The 26,652-nt window shown below is 38.0% G+C and overlaps 1 protein-coding gene across 1 annotated transcript in view; it reads right to left on the bottom strand.

Moving 5' to 3' along the window:
- The window catches only part of pcdh15a (protocadherin-related 15a), a 213,709-nt gene that overhangs the window by 173,025 nt on the left and 14,032 nt on the right, over positions 1 to 26,652 (bottom strand). The window contains exon 2 of the mRNA XM_053621203.1: positions 17,387 to 17,507. Coding sequence (XP_053477178.1) covers positions 17,387 to 17,480 — 94 coding nt within the window. The 5' untranslated portion in view covers positions 17,481 to 17,507. The remainder of the gene's footprint in view (positions 1 to 17,386; positions 17,508 to 26,652) is intronic.

The following is a 26,652-nucleotide window of genomic DNA, read 5'->3' as shown; positions in this document are numbered from 1 at the left end:
TTTTCTATATCAGCAGGTCTGACAGTAGTTTTGGCTAAGTTTATACTGTATTAATGTGCTCGTTCTAATACTGTACGTCATCATTTCCATAGTTAAAGCTCATTCACAGGGACTTGTACAGCAGACCCTCCACATAATCTAAGACTAATAACAAAATGATTAAAACTATGTGTTGATATTTTAACAAAGAATAAAATATAGTCAGTCATATTGAAAAGCTTTTGGTTGGGAGACAGCTATTTGTAACAGTCCGTAAGTCTTCCACCATTGGACAGTCTTCATTCAGGACAGCGGGTTTAATGCTTTCTGGTTTCTCAGTAACTTCAACAGAGAGAAAAAACAAGAGGCTGGTGAGCGAACAACTGTTTACAGCTGCCATATCTTGATCAGCCATAATATTAAAACAACTGACAGGTGACGTGAATAACACTGAATTATGACAGAGCATCCCCTAAATGGCAGGTCTTGTGGGGTGTTCCCAGTATACAGTGGTTAGTACCTACCAAATGTGGTCCAAGGAATGACAACCATTGACAAGGCGACAGGGTCATGGGCACCCAAGGCCTTCTTGAACGTCAGTGAATGTTTTCACCGTTTGTAATAGTTGTGTATGAGTCTCTCAGTTGTCTTCAGTGTGAAAATATGGATCTCGACATCATATAGCCACTGTAGAAAAGGGGTCAAATTTGCAGAAGAAGCGGGAAAAGCAAAGAATGTACAGGACCTGGAGGATTTTTCTGAAGAACAGTGGGCAGTTTAACTGCTCAGGACAAACAAGGGACTCGTGAACAACTATCACAAACCATAAATACAGTTGTTGATAATCCAGGTAACAACACAGTATTAAGAACCAAGCGTATGTAAACTTTTGAACTGGTTCATTTGTGTAAATTCAGTTATTGTCTTGTCTTGTGGCCTATATGTAAACATCAGTTATGTGAAATAACTTATTCAAGGCAGCACTAAATAAAAAACAAAATGCAATTTTTATAATCCGTCTTATTATTATTATCATTTTAAATTATTCACATTTTGCAGATTCTGTAAGGAGTATGTAAACATATGACCTCAACTGCACTATGGGGAAAAGGCAAGCTGGCAGAGGCAGTGTGATGCTGTGGGCAATGTTCTGGGAAACCTACAAGAACAAGTACACCCCTTCATAGCAATGGTATTCCCTAATGGCAGTAGCCTCTTTCAGCAGGAGAATGCGCCCTGCCACACTGCAAAAATTGTTCAGGAATGGTTTGAGGAACATGATAAAGAGTTTAAGGTGTTAACTTGGCCTCCAAATTCTCCAGATCTCAATCCGATCGAGCATCTGTGGGACGTGCTGGACAAATACGTCCAATCCATAGAGGCCGCAACTCACAACTTACAAGACTTAAAGCATCTGCTGCTAACATCTTGGTGCCAGATACCACAGTACACCTTCAGAGGTCTTGTGGAGTCCATGCCTTGATGAGTCAAAGCTGTTTTTGGCAGCACAAGGGGGACCTACACAATATTTGGCAAATGGTTTAATGTTCTGGCTAATCAATGTAATCAAGTGTTTACAGGAACTAACTTGTCTCACAGATGTTCCATAACATTACATTTAATTGTAAGTGCTTCAAAATGTGACATCATTCATTAATAAATTAACATTGTAATCACTGGCAAATTTCTGTGGTAAGAGGAATAACGGTAATGGCCCAACGACATGCTAAAGCTGTCCCATTTGCTTAGTACTTCCAATATAATCTAATCAAACAAGAACTAAAACCATACTAATTATGGGAATGTCTGGGTTTATTTTCAGACGTATTTAAGAAGGGCTATTCTGCAAAATATACACAAGAGCAACCCATTTCTGTTGTTAGTACAAGAAATATCCATCTGCTAAGAGAAGTGCAACTCTGTGCTTGCTTTAAAGAGAGACAAATCCATTGTAGAATCTAGGATACTTTAGACACATCAAAAACCATACCTAATCTGTAAGTTATATTTGCTATGGTAGTGTTAAGTAAGCACGTGCATTTAAATGAGCTTAACTGCCCTTTTAAGGAGAAATGCTTTCAGCTGGGCATGCCGTTTAGAGATGTACAACGGAATTATAAGTGACATATGGAGATGTGGTGGAAGATGAAGGAGGAAAGTAGGAAGTGGTATACAGATTACAGACCTACAGCTGTGAACAGGCAGAGAGAGTAGACAGATACAGCAGCTGCTCATATACATGTACATATTCACAAGCAGAGCTGAAAAAGCACTGAGGATCACAAAAGCATCCCACTACATGAATACATGCACAGACTGACACACTCTCTCTCTCTCTTTACTTCTTAAACACACAGTGTCTCAGCTCTGACATGGATAAATAAGATAACAGAAAGATGATTCAGTCCCACTAGAGGGTTATGATACATGATGCAATGACTTCTTCAACACGCCAGGCATACACACACACACACACACACAAACACACAGTGTCGGACATATGCGTCAGCCTTACACTTCCTGGTCGCAGTGATGTAACCGTTGTCATGATGTGTAGATGATATAAGTGGGTTACAAAGTTCTAAAAATCGTATGTAGCACATACAGACACAACAGTAGATACTCGCACACACTCACTGCCTAGTGCAAAGCAGCTTATGGTTTGATCCACTTATCTGTAAGTCCAGAGCAAATCCTGAAACGCTAAAAGCTAAAGAATTAGGGTGCATAGAGGGACAGAGGGACCAAATTCAACCCTAAAGCCTGAAACAATTCTCTTTGTGCAGTGATGGGGAAAAGGCACAGCATGCTAGTGGAGAAAGGTCTGAGGCAGGCTAGAAGAGAGAGATTGGTGGAATTTCACAGTAAATCAGTCAACTCCAAAAACGACCCAAGAGTCCATGAATGAGAGAAGACCTCAGAGTGCAAAATGTGAAGGGGGAAAGTGAGGGATGAGGACAAATGTGGAAGAGGAACAAAGAGCTCCCATATGTGTAAAAGACAGGCTTTCAGAGGATATATAACATCTCTACAGAGAATCATTCAGGAACATCTGATATGGATTTTGTATGTGAGAATGCAGAAAGGAAAACATCAGATCAAACGGACTTGCCTTAACCCTCTAGGTAAACTAAGTGTCATTTTGAAGGCATCAGAAGATGATGTAACCTGCTGAAACTTTCTGCAATGTTTCCTGGCTTTCTAATGACCACTGTTTGAGAGTAGTTTATGCCTTTAATTTGTAGCGCAGGGGAATCTTTTGATGAGAAAAGGGTGATGGTGTGATCTGGCAGTGTCTGGCCTTTAGAGGCCTGTACCATTTTTTGCATACACCTTCCCTAAGCAATGCGAGATCTGTGAAGCTGTATTGTAAATTGTCCAGTGTGTTTCATCTGACTATCAATGTCAATTCCCATGTTACAACTATAATAGAATTTTAATGATCGCAACTTGTTGTAGGCCACATGAGCTTTTATTATAGGTCAGTTGGGCTACAAATTGTAAGGTTGAACATTTGTGATCTATAAAAATAAACAAAACGTGTCGACCCTAAAGCAGTTTAACTTTAATAAGTACTCACTCTCATTTCTCATGAGCACAATTATTACTACACAAACACACAGGGTTTGTTTAGGAGGGTTATGAGGGTTCACCATTAGAAAAACACAGTGGTTTCAGAAGATTAATATTTATCGGCAGTTAGTGCTTTTTTTCCCCAGTAGAAATATTTTGGTTGCAGACTGTCAAAATAACAAGGGGCAGACTGTGAAAAAAATAAGATTAAAAATTAATAATAATCTGAATTTGCATCATCAGTAATCTTCAAATATTAAGATATTTAGCATAAGGATTAAGATATTACAGGCAATATACACCAATCAGCCATAACATTAAAACCACTCACAGGTGACGTAAATAACATTGATTATCTCATTACAATGGTACCTTTCAAGAGGTGGGAAATATTAGGCAGCAAGTGAACAGTCAAACTTTGGGCCTGTTAATACCAGTCAATCATCACTTTAACGCCACAGCCTATTTGAGTATTGCTGCTGAGCATGTGCATCCATTCATGACCACAATTTACCCATCTTCTAATGCCTACTTCTCGCATGATAATGCACCATGTCACAAAGCAAGTCGTCTCAAACTGGTTTCATGAACATGACAATGAGTTCAGTGTTCTTCAGTGGCATTCCCAGTCACCGCCAACAAGTCTGGTTGTGCTGGTTACTAATTTATATGCCTGAAATACCCTTAAAATATACTTCATCATGAATGAAGCTATTGAAGAAAAACTATGTTTGACCTTGCTGTGACATTAACCTTGTTTGAATCTATTCTAAAATACATAAAACATAAGGCCATAATAATAAATCAATCAAATTTCCCTTTACAACTGCATTTACTACTACATCAGTCGTCTTCCATAACCTGTTGCATACTCTTAACAGATGTCCAAACACTCAACAGATGGAACAATTACCAAAATGACCAAAAATTACATATAGGCTGTACATCAAGATGGGCCGATATGAAATGCTGGTTCCCAACAGAGCGCAAAGTGTGCACACTGAGCAAGAGCAACACTGTCAAGACAGTGCTGCACTTAACTGAATGTTTACAGGAAGTCTACTTTAGACAGATTTCAGAAAGTTCATACTCAATTCTATACTCAACCATCTGTAATAATCATGTCAGTAGAGCACACTTAACTGAACTGAATTAAATGAGAGAGAGAGAGAGAGAGAGAGAGAGAGTGGCTTGATATATATGGAATGAAAATGATGGGAGACCAGCCTAATTTGTCTCATCACCATGGTAACGAGGTGACAGGGAGGACAAACCCCATCCTCTTCTCACTGTAGGTCACAGATGATCCACCCTACAAACACATCATTATATGCATTTTACACACACACACACCCACCCACACACACACAAGCACTTTCTGCAAGCACAAATGTGTCAATAAGTGAAGAGATTGTATTTGTAATAGGGAGTCTGTAATGTTAATTAAGTATTAACTCATTACCCACTTGATATTAACAGAATTATTAACAGTACTGTATTGATAAGTACCCACACAATACTTTCTGTACATTTTAAATCACTATTCTACAAACTTAATCAGCAATCGGAGAAATGAATACTGTGGGATTCGTTCTGAGTTCTAGTATGCCCTGTGTATGTATATTTTTTTTAATTCCATATGAACTGTTTGACAGTTAATCCTTGTAAAATGTCTCTGTACGGTGCTAATATGCACTACTCAAAATGCATAATGTAAATCTACAGCACTCCTGCAACGCTCCTCCTCTAATCACTCAAGGAAGTACACTGTTTATTTAAAGAACACTGTATCATAATGAGAAGCACAGCATGCACAGAATACAACAGTTAACACAAGGCTCAGGTTGCTGCTCATGCTTCTCTCCACATGTACTAAATACTTGTAGGTGTTTGTAAGAACACGAGGTGTCTAGAAGTTTGGGAATGGGGTATAACTTGCATTACAGCTCCAGCCATGCTGAATAATGCAGGTTTTATTCTCTCACACCTGGGTTCATGATTCCTTTTCTGCTCTTAAATACATGCAGCCAAGCTCACATAAATATAAAAAAAAATTAAAAATTAAAAAAAAAAAAAACAACAACAAAAAAACAAGATAGTGCTAGTTGTATGATTATTATTTCTTAATGCTTGCAGGCCCCAGTGCCCACATGCAACCCCAAGTTCACATTACGTCATGTTAAAACTACGCCATGTTACATCATACTTACAGACTCAGGATTACAGACCCATAAAATGAGTACACACAAAAAATCAATTCCATACTAAATAAATGAAAATTATTAGATATAATAAATAATTATTTACACATATGGCTTCTATACATTGGCTCCCAATTGTGAATAGGCAACAATTACAATATGTGAAACTATAAATGGTCTGCACTTATATAGTGCTTTACACTGTACCTCATTCACACACACGGTAGCAGAGCTGCCATGCAAAGTGCTAACTTTGCCATCAGGAGCAACTTAGGGTTCAGTGTCTTACCCAAGCACACTTCGGCATGTGGAGTCATGTGGGCCAGGAATCAAACCTCCAATCCTACGATTATAGGACAACCCACTCTACCACCTGAGCCATGGCCACCCATGGTTATAAACTATAAAGAGCCTTCTATAAAGAGCCTTCTATGTAACGTCCCTTCAGGATTTTGCGATTTTGGGAAATGTTCCAAATTACTGCAGATTTTCTGCAGATTTGGGCCAAGACGCATCATGTGATGACATCACAACACTTCACAAATTTTGAAAAAAAAAAAAGAAATCAAGCATTTTTGGCTCAACAATCACAATAAAACTCAGTGCAATCCTGGATGGACTGTATATTTCTACGTTTGTAACTTAAACAAATAGACAAGAGTGAATGTGCTAGTACATGTTTCATGTCTTATATAGCCAATAGCAAAGACTCAACATTACAGCACCTTCTATAAGCAGATAGATTTTGGTAACTGTCTTTTCCAGAGCATGTCTTGGAATTTAATTTGACTATCAACCCTTTAGTATCAAGATGGACCTCGACTACTTCTTCAAGAGGTCAGGACCCACAAAGGGCTGTACTTTCCTATAACAAGGGTCAATGTTCTTCTGTCCATCTTTTCCAAAACAGCTCCACCTGATATTACGATTACGTTTACATGCACATCAAATTCCATTTAAGGTGTATAATCAGGTTGCAGCCATATTCCAAATACAATGTTTATATGCGTACAGGCATCGGAATATTCCTGTATACGTGGTTGTTTAAGTATGCCTGAGTTGCCATTCCTAAATACCTAGCCTACAGCTAAGCATCTTCTAGCACCCACAATTCCTTGCAGACCAAACATGCACATATATCTAGCAAGGAATTGTGGGTGCTAACAGATGCTTAGCTGTAGGCTAGTTATTTAGGAATGGCAACTCAGGCATATCTGACTTCTGATACGTGGAAAAGCAGGATGTGAATGGGAGTTAATGCCTCAGTATCATGTTTGTCATCAGATACAGTGCAAAGCCCCTAGCTATTGAGAATTGCCTCCACTTCACAAAGAAGAGTTTGTAAACTTTTATCATCAAGGATTTACTGATGTGGAATGGAACAAAGTACTTGTCTTGCTATATGAATTTGCCTTTCCCACACTCAACCATGATGTGAAGCTGCTGGGGAATTAAAGCTCCTCTGAATTCCTTTCTGAAGCATGGCCTTTTCAATCTTATCATAGTTCCAGGCTGACTGAGTCAGTGTCCGGTGTGTGATCTTTCCATACACTGCTCTACGTGACATGTTTTATCAAGACTCTTCCCCGTTCTTACCTCTAACAGGTCTGCAGATCACACATTGGGATATAACTTTCAAGCTACAGAGCTGGCATTTATGAGCAGTATCTTTTCTTGAGTTGTGACAGGACATGATTTTTGCCAGTGTTCAACTTCTCTCATCACTGTCTGATAGAATAAAAATGTGTCTCCATTTTTCATGCTGTTTTCTATTTTCTGTATGTGGAATATGGGTATACTCTGGGTATATCCATAAGTTTGGCATTTAATGACCAATGGAAGGCTGTTAAATCGCACTGTTATTTAACCAGTATGTCCTTGGCTGACAGAAGTGTCCTTCAAATCTGTGTACCTCCTTCCCATGTGTTTTTTATTTAAATTAATTAATAAATGAACTGATAACATACATCATAAAGATATTGTTTAACCTGCACTGTGTTTTGTGTTCTTTGGTCATCATGTAAGATAGTGAAGTATGTTCCATTTTTTAGAGAAATGTTTTTCCTAGTGCTTTTTATTTATTTTTTATTAATATTATTTTGATTATTATTATTATTTTTACATTTGTGTTATTTACAGTTAAACCAAATCCTACTGATGAAGAATCAACTCAAATATTTACTTAAATATGGCAATACCTTTCAATATACATGGATGAAAGAAAGACAGTATATGTAGATTAAACCTATTTGCTTCATCACAAATATAAACACTGATCTCTGCTAATGTCAGACCATGTATTCATAGTGGCTGTGTTTTACCCAGCAAACAGGAGACATGCCCCGGACATTACAAACGTCCACTTAGGTCCGCATTTGGTCCGGTTTATAATGTTCGCTGGCGGAAGTTCCGAGGATGCCGGAGGACAGCAAATCATAATGCTACTGAATGTGTTAATTTCAGCGAAAGTCCCCTAAGCATCCCGATTGGCCGCTGGACATCCTGTGAATGTCCATAGGACGTCAAAGGGACCCTACCCTAGGCCATTTAGGGGATGTCCTGGGGACTTTTTTTGTCAGCTGGGTAGTAACATAAAGAGAGACCTCAATGAAATCCAACAGAACAAAACTATCCCGGGTACAAGCCACATATGTTCGTTTAAAATATGAAAATCTATACTGACTACCTTACAAAATCAGGTTGTTGGTTTTTTTTCATATTCATACATACATCATTCATATTCATACATACATTTTTTCATATTCATACATACATCAAAGCTGAAATGTCTTTAAATTCTGATGTTTTGGATTTATTTTGTATGATAAGCCTACTCAAGATGAAAAAAAAGATTCCTGGAAAATAACATTTTTGGAGATACTCATTCATTACACAATGACAATATGATGCAATATAATAGTGGTGATGTGTAGATCTTTTGGCAGAGTCATTGGAGGTTTGGTTTCTTCAGGCACTATTGATTTTATGTAGCTGTCCTCCTAATCTTAGTCTGTCTTCTAACAAAGAATCAAGTTTGTAGATGCTGGCATGTTTGTTTACACCTTAATCAGTTGCTTTTTCTGGTTTTGCAATTTCTTCTGTTACAAGTATGTATTCCTTAGAATACGTACTTGTGTTGAGGTTAAATTGCCTCTATTTCTATATGTTGAGTGACTGAAGGTTGCCCGTTACCTTTAAGTACCACAATATTGCCTTCTTTCACTTGATCCAACTTGAAAGCGATTAAGTAGTTGGCTTGTGGAATTTCTCTTTTCACTGATGATAGCATTGTGCACTTTCTTTTGAGTTCAGGGTCATCCAAAGTGTGTGGGAGGGATTTCATAGGCTCCTGGATCCATTCTTTTTCTGTTTTCCATAGAAACATTGGTTCATGGATTAATTTCTTGCATTTCATAAATGCCTTAACACTTGCCCCTTTTGATGCCATAATGGCTGAATTAAACTTTGTTCCTATATATATATATATATATATATATATATATATATATATATATATATATATATACAGAGAGAGAGAGAGAGAGAGAGAGAGCTATCTACACTGTGGCGGTATTTTCTCAAATGTATGAAATCTAGTGGGCTTGTCTGCAAAGCACAGACTGGCTGTCAGACCAGAAGGTTGAAGGCTTTAGCTCCAACTCCTTTCTCAGCATTTCCTCAATTCTAACAGCTAACAAAGCAGCAGCAAGTTCCATACATGGAAGTGTCACTTGTGGTTTTTTCCCCCTGATGTCTATCTGAATGCCAGTGTAGGTGTTACCAATTCAAGTGGTTTTACACAACGTGACACTTTGAGGTCTTTAAGTCTTGCAAGTTCAGCTACACATTTTCTACACATGGAAATGTAGCCTCCGGTATTTCCTTACCCCAACTTTGTTTCTTTCTGCAGAACTCCTGGAGAAATAATCTGGCTGGTAAATTGACAGGATACAGGAACCCAAGTGGGCCATAGATTGATCTCATTATTGAAGGTATGTTTCTTTTGGTCTTTCTTTAAGGCTTTCTTTTAAGCTGTTTGGCCTCCCAGTCAGTTATGCAGCTAACGGATGAAACGTTACACTCCGTGAATCCACCAAGTACAGTGGATATATTAAAAAAAGTCCACACACCCCTGTTAAAATAGCAGGATTTTGTGGAAAAAAAAATGAAACTGAAAATTAAAATTAAAATAAAGTTAAAAACAATCAACAACCCCAATTCCAAAAAAGTTGTGACTGTCATGTAATTGGAGGTTAGGATGGCTGGAAGTGCAGGTATGAGCTTTATTGAAGGGAGGAAGGCAGACAAATCCAAAATGTGAAACACAAGCATGCTCAAAACAACACAGGGTCAAGCGATCGGCAATCAGGCATAAAAGAGACTAAGCGAGAATCAAATAACGAGGACGAGAATAGGATCAAAACTATGGCACGTAAACGAGGAACAAAGCCTTGGTACAGTGGCAACACTCACGCAATACTTCGTGCCAAACAATGAGACACTAGGGGTTTAAAAATCGTGACAGTGACTGTGTAAAATGTAAATAAATGTAAATAAAAACAGAATGCAATGATCTCATAAATCTCATAAACCCATATGTTATTCACAATAGAACATAGAAAACATATCAAATGTTTAAACTGAGTAAATGTACCATTTTAAGAAAGAAATAAGGTAATTTTGAATTTGATGGCCGCAACACGTCTCAAAAAAGTTGGGACGGGGCAACAAAAGGCTGGAAAAGTAAGTGTTACTAAAAGGAAACAGCTGGAGGAACATTTTGCAACTAATTTGGTTAACTGGCAACAGGTCAATAACATGACTGGGTATAAAAAGAGTATCTTAGATAGGCAGAGTCTCACAGAAGTAAAGATGAGATGGAATCTGGATGGACGAATATGTTGTTTTAAAACCTATATATACCTTTCAGCATTGATGGTGCCTTTCCAGATGTGCAAGCTGCCCATTCCATAGGCACTAATGCACCCCCATACCATAAGAGATGCAGGCTTTTGAACTGAGCACTGATAAAAAGCCAGATGGTCCCTCTCCTCTTTAGTCCTCTTTAGTTTAGAGGGTGCAGCGTCCATGGTTTCCACAAAGAATTTCACATTTCGATTCGTCTGGCCACAGAACAGTTTTCCACTTTGCCTCAGTCCATTTAAAATGATTTTGGTGCAGAGAAGACACGGCATTTCTGGATCATGCTCACATATGGCTTCTTCTTTGCATGATAGAGCTTTAACCAGCATTTGTGAATGTCACAGTGAACTGTTTTCACAGACAATGCGTTCTGGAGGTGTTTCTGAGCCCATGCAGTGATTTCCATTAAAGAATCATGCCTGTTTTTAACGTAGTACAACATGAAGGCCCGAGGATCACGGGCATGCAATATTGATTTTCACCTTGTCCCTTGCCCACAGAGATTTTTCCAGATTCTCAGAGTATTTTGATGATATTATGTATTGTAGATGATTCATAGTCTTCACAATTTTATGTTGAGGAACATTATTCTGAAATTGTACCACAAACTGTAGATGCAGTTTTTTGCAGATTGGTGAACCTCTGCCCATATATACTTCTGAGAGACTCTGCCGTTCTAAGATACTCTTTTTATCATGTTACTGACCTGTTGCCAATTAACCTCCAGCTGTTTCTTTTTAGTAACACTTATTTTTCCAGTCTTTTGTTGCCCCATCCCAAATTTTTGAGAAATCGTGCAGCCATCAAATTCAAAATTACCTTATTTTTTTCTTAAAATGCTACATTTAATCAGTTTAAACATTTGATATGTTTTCTATGTTCTGTTGTGAATAACATATGGGTTTATGAGATTTTTGCATTGCATTCTGTTTTTATTTATGTTTATTTACATTTTACACAGCATACAACTTTTTTGGAAATCGGGTTGCATTACAGCTCTCTTTTTAGCTTTGCACATCTTGACTTGACATATTTTCCCACTCCTCCTTGCAAAAACTTTCTAGATCCATCAAATTGTGAGGGTCTTCAGTTCACCCCACAGATTTTTAATTGGATTCAGCTCTGGGCTCTGACTGGGTCATTTAAAACATTGATCTTATGGTGAACCCATTCCTTTGTTGATTTGGATGTATGCTTTGGGTCACTGTCATGCTAAAAATGTGAAATGCCTCTTATTCTTCAGCTTTCCAGCAGACATATGATTTGGAGTACAACCCTACAGCACACACTCTCTTTTAAATTTAGGCAGACTTTCCTTGCTGATTCAATCCATGTTAAAGACATCACCACAGCGACTGGCAAGTTCAAGCACAAGACTCAAAAACCTGTCTAGGGCTACCGAGAGCTATGTGACTCTGAGAGCAGAACAACCTAACAGAAGAATAAGAAAAGGCCCATGTTTAAGACAAGCTACCTTGTGATTCAATTCAGTGAAAGCTGGAAATGTTAAACTTTGTCACATTCTAACTCACAGCTTTTATTGCAATATACACTATCTGGCTAAAAGTATGTGAACACCTGACCATCACACCTACTCGACACAATGTTGTGTCTGTAGCATTAAGGATTGCCCTTTACCGGAATTAAGGGGCCTAGCCCAAACATATTCCAGTATACCAATGCCCCTGTGCACAAGTCGAGGTCCATAACAACATGGTTTGCCATGGTTCTTGTGGAAGAACTCAAGTTGCCTGCACAGAACTCTGACCTCAGCTCCACTGAATGATGAATTGGTACACAACAGTGTCTAACCTCACTAATGCTCTTGTGGGCACAAATCCTCACATCCACATTCCAAAATCTCATGGAAAGCATTCCCAGAAGAGTGCCGGTTATTATAACAGCAAATGAGGACTAAACCTATGGGATGTTCAACAAGCACATATGGGTGTGACTGGTCAGATGTCTACATACTTTTGGCAATATAGTATATATGCTACTAAGAATCATGCAAACACTATCATTAAATTTCAATTATGGTATTTTTATAATGTTAAACATTTTAATCAATTGAAAATGTAAACCTAAGGCACCTATTCAGGTAATGCTTATAATCAAAAATACACAGTATTGAGACAGCACCATGTTGTATAGTCTCAAATTATAATTTTATGTATCATGACACTCTGACCTGTTAGGTATTCTGCGTACTCCATTCTAAATTGTTCATTTGTGTAATTTCCCTTTCAAGCTCTCTGCAACCTGTCGAGTATTGGACATAATTGAGTCATCCCTCCTGAGGATAAGTTTAGACTATAATATCCATCAGTTATATTGAATCCACTTCATTCTTCATGAACATTTTGTCTTCAGCTGACATTTGGTCATCTGATGACCTTTCTTAAAAATCATTATTGTATTGTTATACCAACAGTGTTTCCACCTTTGAGGCAGAGTTTCTATTTGCAGTAACACAAAGACATCTATTCTACTCATGCCTTACAGGATCATTGACAACCCATTCCAATCAGGTTTCACAGAATATGGCCCATCTTCCCTGCCTTTTCTTGAAGTCATGATTCAGAGCATGATGATGGTTTTATTCCATATAATGTTAAGCTTGTGAAAAAAAAGTCACAGGTCTGGATCAATAAATGCTTAGATGGCTTTACTTTCTTAGACATTTTTGATGGCCTAATTGATAGTGTACAATCTGTGTAGCTTTGAATGTTACCGGCCCCAGAATGCTCAGCCGCATTGAGGACCATCTGTCTGCTGCTCACAGATTGCTCTGACGTTTGCACTGATGTGTAACACTCTGGGATGCGGTTTATTGCATGCACTGCAGGTAAGCTGCCTTATGCTCCTTGCTCACATGACTGGTTTTTGTCCTGCATCCAGATTCCATTCTGTCTTAGGAATGATCATCTTCTTGTGTAACTGTTCCTTGAGTTGTCAGGAGTACAGTGCCACTGAAGAACAGACACATTCTGCATATTTCTGGGTGTTTGCTCTGCTGGTTTCACATCCACATTGTTTGAAAAATTGCCTTTCCCATTGTAGTTTTTACTAGAGAATTTACTAGAGCTTGAATCCTGAATGTTACTAAATATTGGTTCCAGGGTTATTCTAGATTGTTTATAAGTTTGTAACAGAGTTTGAAGGCAATACTTCTTATATTAGAACTAGTGTCTCACTCTTCTGTATACTCAGGTTTTTTCATAGCATTGCAACATCCTATGTGAAACAAGGCAAATTCCTGCAAAGCTTTTGGATCCTTTGATTTGATTATAGGCCAGGTGAGAACATTCTCCAGGCATTTGAAATTACCAAAGTGAGTGCTATTTTAGTCATTTAAAGGCATTTGATAGTCTCTGTGCTGACAGCTTTGACAAGATCTTGAGCTTGTCCCTTGAGGTACTGTATAAGAAAGTCATGGTCACTGTCATTTTTACTTCAATCATTTGCTAAAATGAATGAATAAAGGATTTGCATGGTGGAATGTTTCCATCAAGGAAAAAAAAAACTGACTTTTTTTGAAAAAGCTGAAAGAATTCACTGCTTGATGAGAGTACTTGTTATGTCCTTCTATTTTTTAAAGCATTTTGTAAAGACTATCCTGATCCTGCAGTGTCCTTGGCTGAGTTAGAATTCCCTCCCTTGACTGAGCTGCATGCAGGGAGGTCTGTGAAATGCTATCTGAGATGGATTTCCTGCATTAAGCAGACCAGGAAATTGTACATGGACCACCCCCCCACCCCCCAACCATCTTTAGGCAGCACAGTTAGTTTGTTTGCCATTTTTCTGCTAAACTGCATTTTGTCCATTCATTATCCATGGTATTTTTTCTGTTTGTATTTCTGTTCCCAGCATTTCTGAGTTAATTTTGGCTGTTAAGGCTGCTAATTGTCACGTCTCGAGACGTAACACAGATAGGACGGATGCAAGTGCAGTTCAACAGTTTTATTAAAGAGAGACACAGGCAGGTAAATCCAAATCGTAATCCATAAACGTAATCCAAAAAATGCAAAAGGTCAGGCGATCGGCAAACAGGCATAAACGGGGAAAAGCAGGAATCAAGGTCGCGGTCATGGAAAACAGGGTCGAGAAACAAAATAAGAAACATGAACAATAGCGAGGGACTGGGAGCGGAGAAACCAGCGTGGACTAAATCTAATGTTTAACCTAAAGGAATCTAACATGGATCTTGACTATGACTATGGTTAACTATGGGAAGGAATCTAAACTAATCTACTATACTATATTTTATCTATTCTAACGTAAGTATCTATACTAATCTACTATACTATATTTTATCTATTCTAACGTAAGTATCTATACTAATCTAATATTCCATGCTATGTGCTGGGAAGCGTGCGGTATATATACAAACATAATCAGCGTCTTAATTGCTGACGGCTGACAGCACTTCAGACACACGTGAAATAACAGCCAATGACAGAACAGGGAGGAGACATAAAAGAAACATAACAAAAGCACGTGTCCAAATGTCACGGTCGTCAACAAAGGAAAAGCAGGTGCTCGCGCACCTTGCTCGTGCACACGCGCCCACATGCTCCACAGCGCGCTGCATAAAGGGAAAACCGTGACACTAATACAGTTTGAATTTCTAAAATGACGCTCCCCCCCCCCCTCGAGTTCCTCACTTTTTTTTTTCTTTTGCCAGTATAGCTGCTCTTGTATTTACTACAGAGCATGCATTTGCTGCAAAATAGAGACTTAAAGTTAGTAAAGCTGCCCTGTGTGTCTGCATGCTCATGGGGGCAGAAACTGTGGATGATGCACTAGAGCGTGTGCTTAATCTACGAGATCTGCTCGACCTTTTTCTTCTCACAGAACTAATTACTGAGACATCATTTTGGGGGACATTTTTAAAATCAGAAAAGGAAACATGAGCATTGTTGGATGCGACAGAGCTATTTTGTGATGGTGGAAATAAAAATGTCAATTTGTTCAATCTAAGGTTCACGCCACCTTTTCATATCCTCATTTTTAACTCCCTCATTTAGCATGTTTACATATGACTCATTGAGAGCTTTGAATTTAGCAAGCATGTTCAGCAAGCATATTTGCTTTCATTTTATCTGCATATTCAGTATCAATCATCAGCATTAATAGTATTCATATGGTGTGACATTTTAATAACCAGTTTTAACTCCAACTTGCTGTTGACACATTCCACCAGTTGTATTTTCATTGATTCATTCTTCCAAAGCATACAATTGTCCATCTGTCCGTCCATCCATCCATCTATCCATCCAGTATATTCAAATGAATATACATGCATGCAGCCTAGCAAACATTCTATTTGAATGATTGTAGTGGCAAGCATACCTTAAATGATGCACTACTTTCATTTAAGTTAAATCTTTGATTTATTTATTTATTTATTTATTTTTGCAGTGGGGAAACCCTAGATTAACCTATATGCTTAAGTTTCCTTTGTGTTTCTTTGATTTTAGCCCAGATGGGCTAAAGGAAGAAAAATATTAAATAATTAATGCAGGTATTCCTTTATGCGCTTAGTGCCCGCAGTGCCCACATGCAACCTCAGTTCAAGTTCACATCAAGTTATGTTATGCTACACCATTATAGTTACATTATGGTTAAAGACTCAATGTTCTGGTGTTCTGGCACCAGCAGTAGATTCAGTTATGCACACATTTAGATAGTTCTCCTTCTTGACTCACAAACACAAAACAAATAACTTAAACAATAATTACAATGAAAAGTCAGATGAAATTATAATATATTTCATTATTTGTGCTGGCGCGTACATTTTGCAAATAGGCAGACATTGTGCAAGTGGTAGATGATTAAGACTGAAGCATGGTATGTTGTACTTTTGGATTAATTTTATAAATCAAAATGGGGACTCTTGGAAAGTTTTACTGGTATTATGTGAGCAAAGGAAATGTGGGAAATACTGCCAATAACAGAAAACGAGAAGAAAATGTCAAACAGTGACTGCACAGCAACTGCTAGTTTCAAATCATCTAAAATCAATAACAATAAACATTGCATGAACAAACAAGGAGAGCTGAGTTAAAATGTCAGCCATAGAATGCTATGCCTTTTACACACACCCACCAACCAGAATTGTCCGGCTGTATTTACAGCTTGTTTCCTGCTATCAGCACAGAAACACTTTTAGACTTTTATTGCAGTTGTCATTTTGTCCTTGACAGACTGGAATTGCAATTCATATATCATTAGCTTCTTATTTCAGGAGCCTTATCAGAGTTCAACACTAATAGGTTCTGTGTTAAGGACAGTGAAGGCTGACAGTGATACTGAGCATTTGTGACAATTTTCTAAACAAAGAGAGGCAAAGCTAAATTGTTTAACGAAAACAATTGTTAATGTTTAACTAAACCTGAATTACGTCTGCTTGGTCAGTATTTAAATGTCTTCCATCAGTCTTGGAGTGAAAATAAATAAATAAATAATATAGAACCAAAATAAAAATGAGACAGGCATAATTAAATCATTCGGCTTTCACAAAATTATGGAAAAAAGATATATCATATGTAATATCACATAGCATGATATATCATTATAAATCCATTATAAGCAATTATAGCAATTACACTGTCTGCATTCTTCTTGTCCTCACATAGATATTATGAGGGCCCTAATACACTGTAAGGTTCAGGATCTAGGACAAGCTGAGAAATTCTCTGGCACACCTTCTGCTCCCTGAGCCCTGATGTAAGGGAGGATGATAGATAGCAGGACAATCCCAATCTCCAAACTCCTCACCAGCCACAAGGCCCTCCTCATCTTCACTCACAGCTGTCTGCTGTCAACCTGAAAAAAGAGAATGACAGATGTCAAATTTCAGCTTTCATTCCCTGATATTTACATCTAGACTTAAAACTTAAAACATGGCAACTTTTGTGGTAGACCATCCAAGTTTTAGGTGAGCAAAAGTATAGGAAGTATAGTCTTAAAGTAGATTAAATTAAACAACACTTAATATTTGGTTGCATATCCCTTGCTCGCAATAACTGCATCAAGCCGAGACGGACTGACATCACCAAACTGTTGCATTATTCTTTTGTGATGCTTTTCCAGGCTTGTAATAAAGTTTCTTTTAGTTTTTTTTTTTTTTTTTTTTTTTTTTCCAGGGGGTTTCTCCCTTCAGTCTTCTCTTCAGGAAATGCATGAAATGCATGCTTAATTAGGTTAAGGTCTGGTGATTGACATTGCCAGTCTAAAACTTTCCACTTTTTCCCCCTAATGAAGTCTTTTGGCAGACAGAATGTTTCTGTAAACTTCTGAATTCATTCTGCTGCTACCATCATTAGTTACATCATCAATAAAGATTAGCGAGCCCTTTCTAGAAGCAGCCATGACACTACCTCCACCATGCTTGCCCAATGAGCATGCATGTTTTGCATCATGAGCAGATCCTTTTTCTCCACACTTTGGCCATTCCATCAGTTTGGTAGAGGTTAATATTAGTTCAAGAACTTTTGTGGCTCAGCTCTGTATATATCTGCAAATTCCAATCTGGCTTTCTGATTCTTACTGCTGATGAGTGATGGTATCTTGTGGTATGGCCTCTATATTTCTGCTATCAAAGACAGTGGATTGTGATACCTTCACCCCTGCCCTATGGAGGTTGCTGGTGATGCCACTGACTGTTTTTTCCCCCGCACAGCTTCCACAATGTTTCTATCATTAACTGCTGTTGTTTACCTTGGCTGACCTGTTCGGTGTCTGGTTGTTAATACACCAGTGATTTCTTTCTTTTTCAGGACATTCCAAATTGTTCTATTGGCGATGCCCAATATTTGTGCAATGGCTTTGATTGATTTTCCCTCTTTTCTCAGCTTCAAAATGGCTTGTTTTTCTCCCATAGACAGCTGTGTAGTCTTTATGCTGGTTTAACAGGAGATTTTTTAATATTTCCCAGGGCTCAAACCAAGAGTAAACACTCAGAGCTATTAATTATTTAAACAGTCAATCAAACAGGGCACACCTGGGCAACAAGAAACACCAGTCTGTCACATGATCCAAATGATTTTTGATCACGTGAAACAAAAGATACCATGTTCCAAGTTGTATAACACATCTAGATGTAAAGATCATTACATGAAAGCTGAAATTCTGATCTTAAACCCAAATGTCTTCAGTGTATGGCAAAACCAAAAAGAATTGCTGTTCCAATACTGACACTACAGCTTTGAGACAAATTGCATCTCTTCAAAAATACACAAGCCGCCACACACTACTCTACATATAAGCAGATGCAAGCTCTCACTGAATGCAGTAAATATGTTCTCTATGACAGCCTTCATTTCCATATCATATTGGTTCAATCAAGAACAAAATAAACTCTCTGTTAACCGGGTGGGATCTGTAGGAAGGAAAAATTTTGTTTTGTTGTGGATAAAACATGACAGTAATAGCAAATGAGTTTTAGTTATACAAACATGTTTTTAAGGGCAAGCCAGACATGTGTCCTTTTGGGAAAGTTCTAAATCCTGAAGTCATTTTCAAATCCGAAGTTTAATTGACTCTTTCCCAGTATTTGATGCATGATGACATATTCTGGCAGTCACAACGACAAATGAGATTACTGCATTGTTATATATATATATATATATATATATATATATATATATATATATATATATATATATATATATATATATCTGTACTGTCTGTTTGAGTATTGGGCTGCCTCTGTGGATGCAACCTGCATAATGTAAATGATGTGAAAATAAACTTAAGATGAGTGAATCAGCTTGATATGCCACCTATATTTACATTCACACATTCCAGAGTGCTGACTGTGCCTACGGCAGCTATAAGCTGCTAAAGCTAGTTTAAAAGCACAAGCAGATATGACTGTGCTTTTGTGTGATTCAACACAACTGTGTAAATGTGGCATTAGTCCCCATCACTGCTTCTATCAGTCTTTAATCCCTAAATTATGAAAAAAAAAAAAAAAAATTATCGTGTTTTGGGATGCAGCATGCCTCTGATCACATTCATTCACTACAGACAAAACTCCAGGACTTAGACTTTCACTCCAGATAGAGCAAAGACCCCAAACATGCAACAAATTAAGCATATATGCACACAAAAGTGATACACATCTGAGTCAAGAAAAATATCTGTCTTTTTCGTCTGAAAAATTGTCTCAGCTGTCCTGATCTTGTCCTTCTTACCATGGTGCATTATCTGTCCTGCTTTTCCCTTCTGCTTTCCTTATATGGTCAATTTCTTCTGTTCTCATTAATCTGTAGTTAATTCCTGTCACCTGTTTCAATCTTCCCAAGTTCTCCCACACCACCCTATTGCTGTGTTCCCTCTACCGGCTTCCTGTAGCTACCCGCATCAGCTTCAAAACACTGCTTGCATACAAAAAAAGGACCAGCCCCCACCTACCTAAAGGCACTTATCACACCCTGCTCTGCACCATGCTCTCTTCGAGCCTCTAGCACAGCTTGACGTGACCCACCATCCCTCAAGACAAAGGAGACATGCATCAAGTCTCTTCTCTGTCTTGGCACCCAGGTGGTGGAATGAACTTCCCCTGGCTGGCAGAACAGCTGAGTCACAGGCTGTCCTCAGACAAACACTGAAGACCTACCTTTTTACCCAGCACTTAAATGAGCACTGGATTCAATTTAAATGAAAAAGTAATCCATTGATATACTACAATGTCCAAAGTTCCAGTTTCAGTTACAATAGAAATTACAATTCCTTGAAACAATAATACATATTCTCAGAGGTTTCCCTGCATTCATAAAAAAAATGGCCATTTGATTTTCTGTCCCAAAGCAACCAAGATATATACTTTCAGCTAATATTAAATGTTGGACCTTCTGCTGAGATTTTCCAATTTCATTCTGAAATGAAAAGCTGCACTGTTATAAAGTGTTTCTTATTAGCTTGGTGTCCAATAAATGAAAAACGTTGGTTTGATAATCCTTAAATGTGAGACGTCTAAGTGCATATTTTGTTCTATATGGATAGAAAAGTTAAACCTTCCCTGGGCCTACATTTATTTTAGATCATTGCAGATGGTTAAGTAGGTATGAGCAGTCACTGCAATATCCACTTTTAAACATCAGACATCACAGCAAAGGCAGCCATCAAGAATAACTTTTCCTAAAGCCAGCCATCAAGAATAACTGCCTATAGTTGTAGCAGTTACCAAATAGACTGCCACATTTAAGGCACCAAGCCACCATTTAGATTAGTATCCAAACAGACTTGTCAAATCACAGACACCTAAATGTGGCCCCATCTATTGTAAATGTATTGAATATGACAACCACAGCCTGCCAACAGGGTAAAAATGAAAACATGAACTAACATAGTATTTAATTAGCATTGACCAACTGCAGTGAAAGATATTGATTTTTTTTTTTAAATCAGTTGTCCACTCCAGGTTTATCCACTATATTCCTGTGCACTGCATTCTACAACACTGCACCCATGTGAGCCATTGTTTTTTCACCTGGTAACAAATAGGACCATCTTGCATGCTCTCAACATGAGTAGAGAAACTAATAGTGAGACCACTTGCATTAGCAAAGCAATGAAGAATCCTAAAGTCAATGACATTATTGCTGTCTACAACATCAGACTGCCAATGTTGCTTAACACAAGAACGATGCACTTCCTGGGGGTGAAAGGAAGGGTGTTTGTAAGTGAAACAAATAAAGATTGATGATCTTTGACAATTTGGCAAATGACAGTACCTACACACACTCCAGTCACTGTTCTGTGGGTCTAGTTATTCTGAATTTTCCCCCACTTTGTTTAATGAATCAGAAAATAATCATTTAAAACATTCTCACTCACAGGATCTTAGAAAAACAGCACACTTTATTTAGCATGACCCGCTGAGGACTGCAATGTTAGGTGACATTGTCACCTATTGTGTATCATGTCTTATATATTGCTTAATAATCTTGAAATTATTTGGAGTGGGCATTTTTTAACATTGTCTTGTCGCAGAAGGAAACAATATTTCACAATTACAAATACACTCATATGCTCACAGTTCCACAGTAAAAAAAAAATTCAAAAAATAAAAAAGAAGTATTTTTGTTGTTATCTAGTTTCTATTAATAACAAGCACTATGCAGAGGTTTTGTATTTTTATTTATTCACTATTTAATGCAAATATTTAGATGTACTATAAACAGTAGGCCCACAACTGCAAACAAGACCCAAGACCTCTTGCCCAATCATTGTTTTTGTTATTCAGTTTCTAAATTAAATCAGAAATCTGGTCATTCAGCAGTAGGTTTGCATGCATCACCAAGAGCTGTAAAGCATAGGGTTGATTCAAATGTCAATATTTATAATAGCAATGAGCTATCCAGGTCTTTTGAATTGTATTTTATTTTATACTCAATTTACATGGACATTTTGTATGGTCATGTGTGTACAAAGGGGTACTACCAGAGATACAAGATAATAAATACCTAGTTTACAGGAACCTGCTTCGCATTCAGTCAGAAATAATGGTATACCACGTTCTCTCACCATCAAGCTTTCTTTTCCTACATCATCCATCTGGCAGGTCACACTAACGTAAGCCAATATGAGTGAGGACTGCCAAAGACAGCACTTCTATTCATTACCCACTGTGAGATGTAATCAGAGAATGTGGGGAGCTCGAGTCTCTAATAACTCAAGTGATTAACCCATCCAGTGAGCTGGACTTTACCAGCACAGCAGGCCTCATCATAATCAGCCACATTACAGACAGCACTCTTATCATCACTCCTAACATTAAAATAGATCACGCAGTCAATCTGTGGCCACAGCCTGCCAGTGTCATTTATATACTGTATATCTCCTCAGTTTTGTCACTTATTGACCAACATGTAGTCTGAGATAAATGTAATAGTAATAGTATTCATTTGCTGATTAATTTAATAGTATTCATTTGCTGATTTTTTTTTTTGTTTTTCTTAGACTGAGTATGACCTCTGTTTTTGACCATTGCTTGTGTCCTTAAACCTTCAGGCCAAATTTAATCGCTGCATACATTTTGCAGATGTTTTACATAATACATTAAATTGTATGTTTGTTTACCATATGAATATGACAAGGCTTTTCCTGCTGCTATTTTATAAACAACATATAGCATCTAGGGTGATACAGTGACACAGCCGTTAGTGTTGCTGCCTCCAGCTTCAAGGTCCCCTGTTCAACCCCCAGCTCAAGTTACTGTCTGTGTGGAGTTTCATATGATTCACACATTACAGCAGCAGCAAAAGAATAGTGTTTGCAGTAAGAAATAACCAAGAGTTATAAAAATAAATGTACTCAGAAAGATTATAAAAAGTATTAAAAATAAGGTAACATTGTATACACCAGTCCACTGAGTAAATGTAAGTGACAGGGCAAGTAGTAACAACAGATATGCAGCAAAGTAGATATGATCAGCAGAGCATCCACAATAAGTTGTATAAGTGCAAGTATATAGTGAGTTAGCAGCAATGCAGTAAAACAGAATGCCACCAAGCGCAAACATGCAAACAGAAAAGAAGACCTCCTGTATCATTCCTTGAACGAATCCGTTGCTGAATGTGCGAAATATTTGGCGAATTAATCATGGTGGGGATGTGATACATTGGTCAGGATGGACACTAATTTGTTTCATGTCCTCCTTTCCACGATCACGTCAAAATTGTCCATGGAGCATGCCAGGACAGATGGACGTAAGTTCTCCCCTGAGTGGGTTTCCTCCAAGTTCTCCAGTTACTTCCCACCTCCTAAATACATACTGGTAGGGAAACTGGTTATTCCAAGTTGCCCTAGGTGTAAATGAGTGTGAGTGCTTTGCATGTAGATGGAGGCTTTCTTTAAACTTTATAAAACTCATATCCTCTGTCTACTTACTGTAAAGAGGCAAATGGTACAAAAGTGGCTTAGTTACATCATTTTAAGCTTGGTTGTTTAATGTAGTATCCAAGAAATTTCCCAAGCTAGTCATCTCTCTCCTGAAATCATTTCTCTTTGTGGCCAAGCTGATCTGTATTACTCATACAGTATGTACATCATTTGTGGGTATGGCCCACACGCATACATATAGTACACAGCTTCTGATTCATAGAACAATGGCATTCATCCAAGTTGTTTGGCATGCTGATGGTTGTCTGTTGCCGGCAGAGCAAAGTCTGGTAGGAATCTTTGTTTGATTATTTTACAAGTTTTAACAGCTCATTCTAAGAGTGTGAACAGTTTGTGACATCTGTATTAAAAGTTAGCAAAAGCCATTTAGTTGCCCATGATTATAACCGTTTCATTCTTTTTGTGGGCTATGGCTAATATAACCTTGCAGTGAAAGTATAATGTGACATTTTGTGAGCCATCACCATGTTTGCATGCTGTGTTCCTGTAGAGTGATAAAATTAAACAGGGAATGAGATTTACCAACACAAACACTTCAACGTGGTTGTTCCACTCACGTACAAAGTTGATGTGTTGGATTGAAATAGAGCAAGGTTCCAATATAATTCTTGTACATGTGAGTGCTTGTAAATATTAGGGGTTTTTTTTGTAGATTATACTTTGCTGGTTATTAATAGTCACCCAGTTAATCCATCCACCCATCCATCCATTTTCTGCATCGCTTATCCGACACAGGGTTGCAGGGAGAATGGTTCTTATCCGAGGGAACTTGAGGCACAAGACAGGGACACCCTGGATGGAAGGCCTGCCCATGGCAGGGCACAATCACTCACAAACTACAGACAATTTGAAAATGACAATCAGCCTGCAACGCATGTCTTTTGACTGAGGGAGGAAACTAGAATACCTGGAGGAAACACTGTGAACATGCAAACCCCAAGCACACAGGGCAGAGGCGGGATTTGAACCTCTGGGTGCAATTCAACCGTGCTAATCACTAAGCCACTGTGCAACCTGCTAACCAGTTAAACACTTCCATTAATTAGGAAGTGTAGTGCTGCTACTGCTGCTCCAACAGTTCCTTTCCTGGTTGCACATTTAGTCTGAAGCTGCTTATATATACACCTTTGTTGTTGTTGTTATTGTTTTTATTTGTTTTATATTTGTATATGTTTATGGATAAAAAATATTAAATGTTGTACTGTTGTATTTTAATAAAATGTGCAATGCATGGGGATCTGTAGAGAAATTAAATGGGTTGGTGTCTGAATATATTTTTCCTGTCTTAGAACTCAGCCTGAGGCTGCTCTTGCCTAACCTTCCCAAAGTACAAGTATCATATAACAGGACATATTGCACATCTACCCCTAAAGGTGTGAAGGTGGGTACGATTAAGGCTGTACTTTTATTGTGTTAGTTGTGCTTTCGCTGATTGTCGTGTGTAACCATTTATAACATCATGGGCTGGACCAGTGCACTCTTGTGTTATTCACCATCTCTAGTTCAGGGGCAAATGTGTGTCTGGTGATAATTTATGGCACTGTTTATGATGTGACACTGTATGTTTTTTATTTGGGGTTCATTATTGCAGCTGCTTGCAAGTCAGCCAAGTAAGAGCCTAAAGAAAATAAACCTTCCCATTTATTGGACTCTTGCCTTGTTCTCATTAATTTAGTTGAATGGTCTAGCAGGAAACCCCAGCTTAGTTTGGGATCTCCTACCCATATAAAACAATTGGAGGGGTGTAGTCTGTGAAATGTTTCACAGTTTCATATTTTCATTTGTAGGTCTGCATGTGTGTGAGAAAGACAAAGGAGGATAGAAGTAATAGTCAGACACAGAGGAAGTTGATGCTCCCTGTAAGCCTTGTACTTGCACAGCTTTTTCACAAATGAAGTGTTCAACAAGCAGTCAATCCATCTTTGGTGCTATACACAATATGGCATCTGTTCCTGCAGACTTGCTGACTATGTTTGCAGTAAGCAAAAATGATGTGGTATAACAGAAGTCAATCCCTCTAATTTTCTCTGACCATATGTCTTTTAAAGTGACAACGGTCTGTAATTCAAGCCAAAGCTCCATCACTCATATTAGGTCTCCCGAGTCCATTGGTTTTCTTTTGCTGATTTAAGATTTTTGCGCCACATGTTGTTATTATTAATTTGTTAAACCCCTGTGGATCTCCGGACCCAGAACAATTTGTTGGACATCAGCCTTTTCTGCCATTGCTTCCATGAGCTATATCAATGACTGTCCTAATTTTTTTAGACACACAACCATACACAGTACGATGTGCAGTGAAATACTTTTTTTTTTGTCTGTGACATGAAATAGAATTTAAATAACCAGAATTTACATGCATACAGGTAGAAAAGAATATATATAATTGTTTGTTCAATGTAATGTTGTGCAGGCTGACGTAGTCATGAAATACTATATATAATAGACATATATATAATAAATATTTATAAATATGGGGTGATACAGATATATTAACAGGAATGTAAGTGGTGTGGATGGTATGCAAAGATGCCCAAGCTCTACTCCATCAAGGCATTGATTCATTTCCTTTTAATTTATAGCATATACATGTACAAGGTGTCTGAGCATGTGCAGTATAATTTTATAGGAAGGTAGCCTCCTTGAACAGAAGTTCCCTGACTGGCAATTAAAATGGTACTATGGTGAAACTTTTACCTTGTGATCAAAGAGTATTTACTTTAGTAGACAGTTTAACAGTTTAGCCAAATTAACTGCTTAGACTAGGAGTTTAAAATGATGAAAAGCTGTCATGAATATTGAAAAAAAAATTAGGTGAAATTTGTGGGTTTATTGGGGAATAAAAAGGGAAGTGGGTAGTGGCTTTCTAAATGGACAAACTAAAGTGCAAATTTATTGTGAAACACAAACTTATTCTGAAACACAATAAATCCCAACAAGCCATAATACCTAGCTGTATAATTTTATGCTGCCCTGCGATGGATTAGCACCCTGTCCAGGGTGTACCCCGCCTTGTGCCCGATGCTTCCTGGGATAGGCTCCAGGATCCCCCGTGACTCTG

This window comes from Ictalurus furcatus, chromosome 3 (assembly GCF_023375685.1).
Source record: "Ictalurus furcatus strain D&B chromosome 3, Billie_1.0, whole genome shotgun sequence".
Classification (NCBI taxonomy): domain Eukaryota; kingdom Metazoa; phylum Chordata; class Actinopteri; order Siluriformes; family Ictaluridae; genus Ictalurus; species Ictalurus furcatus.
The sequence above is the reverse complement of the archived record's forward strand: the minus strand, read 5'-3'. Positions and strand labels throughout refer to the sequence as shown.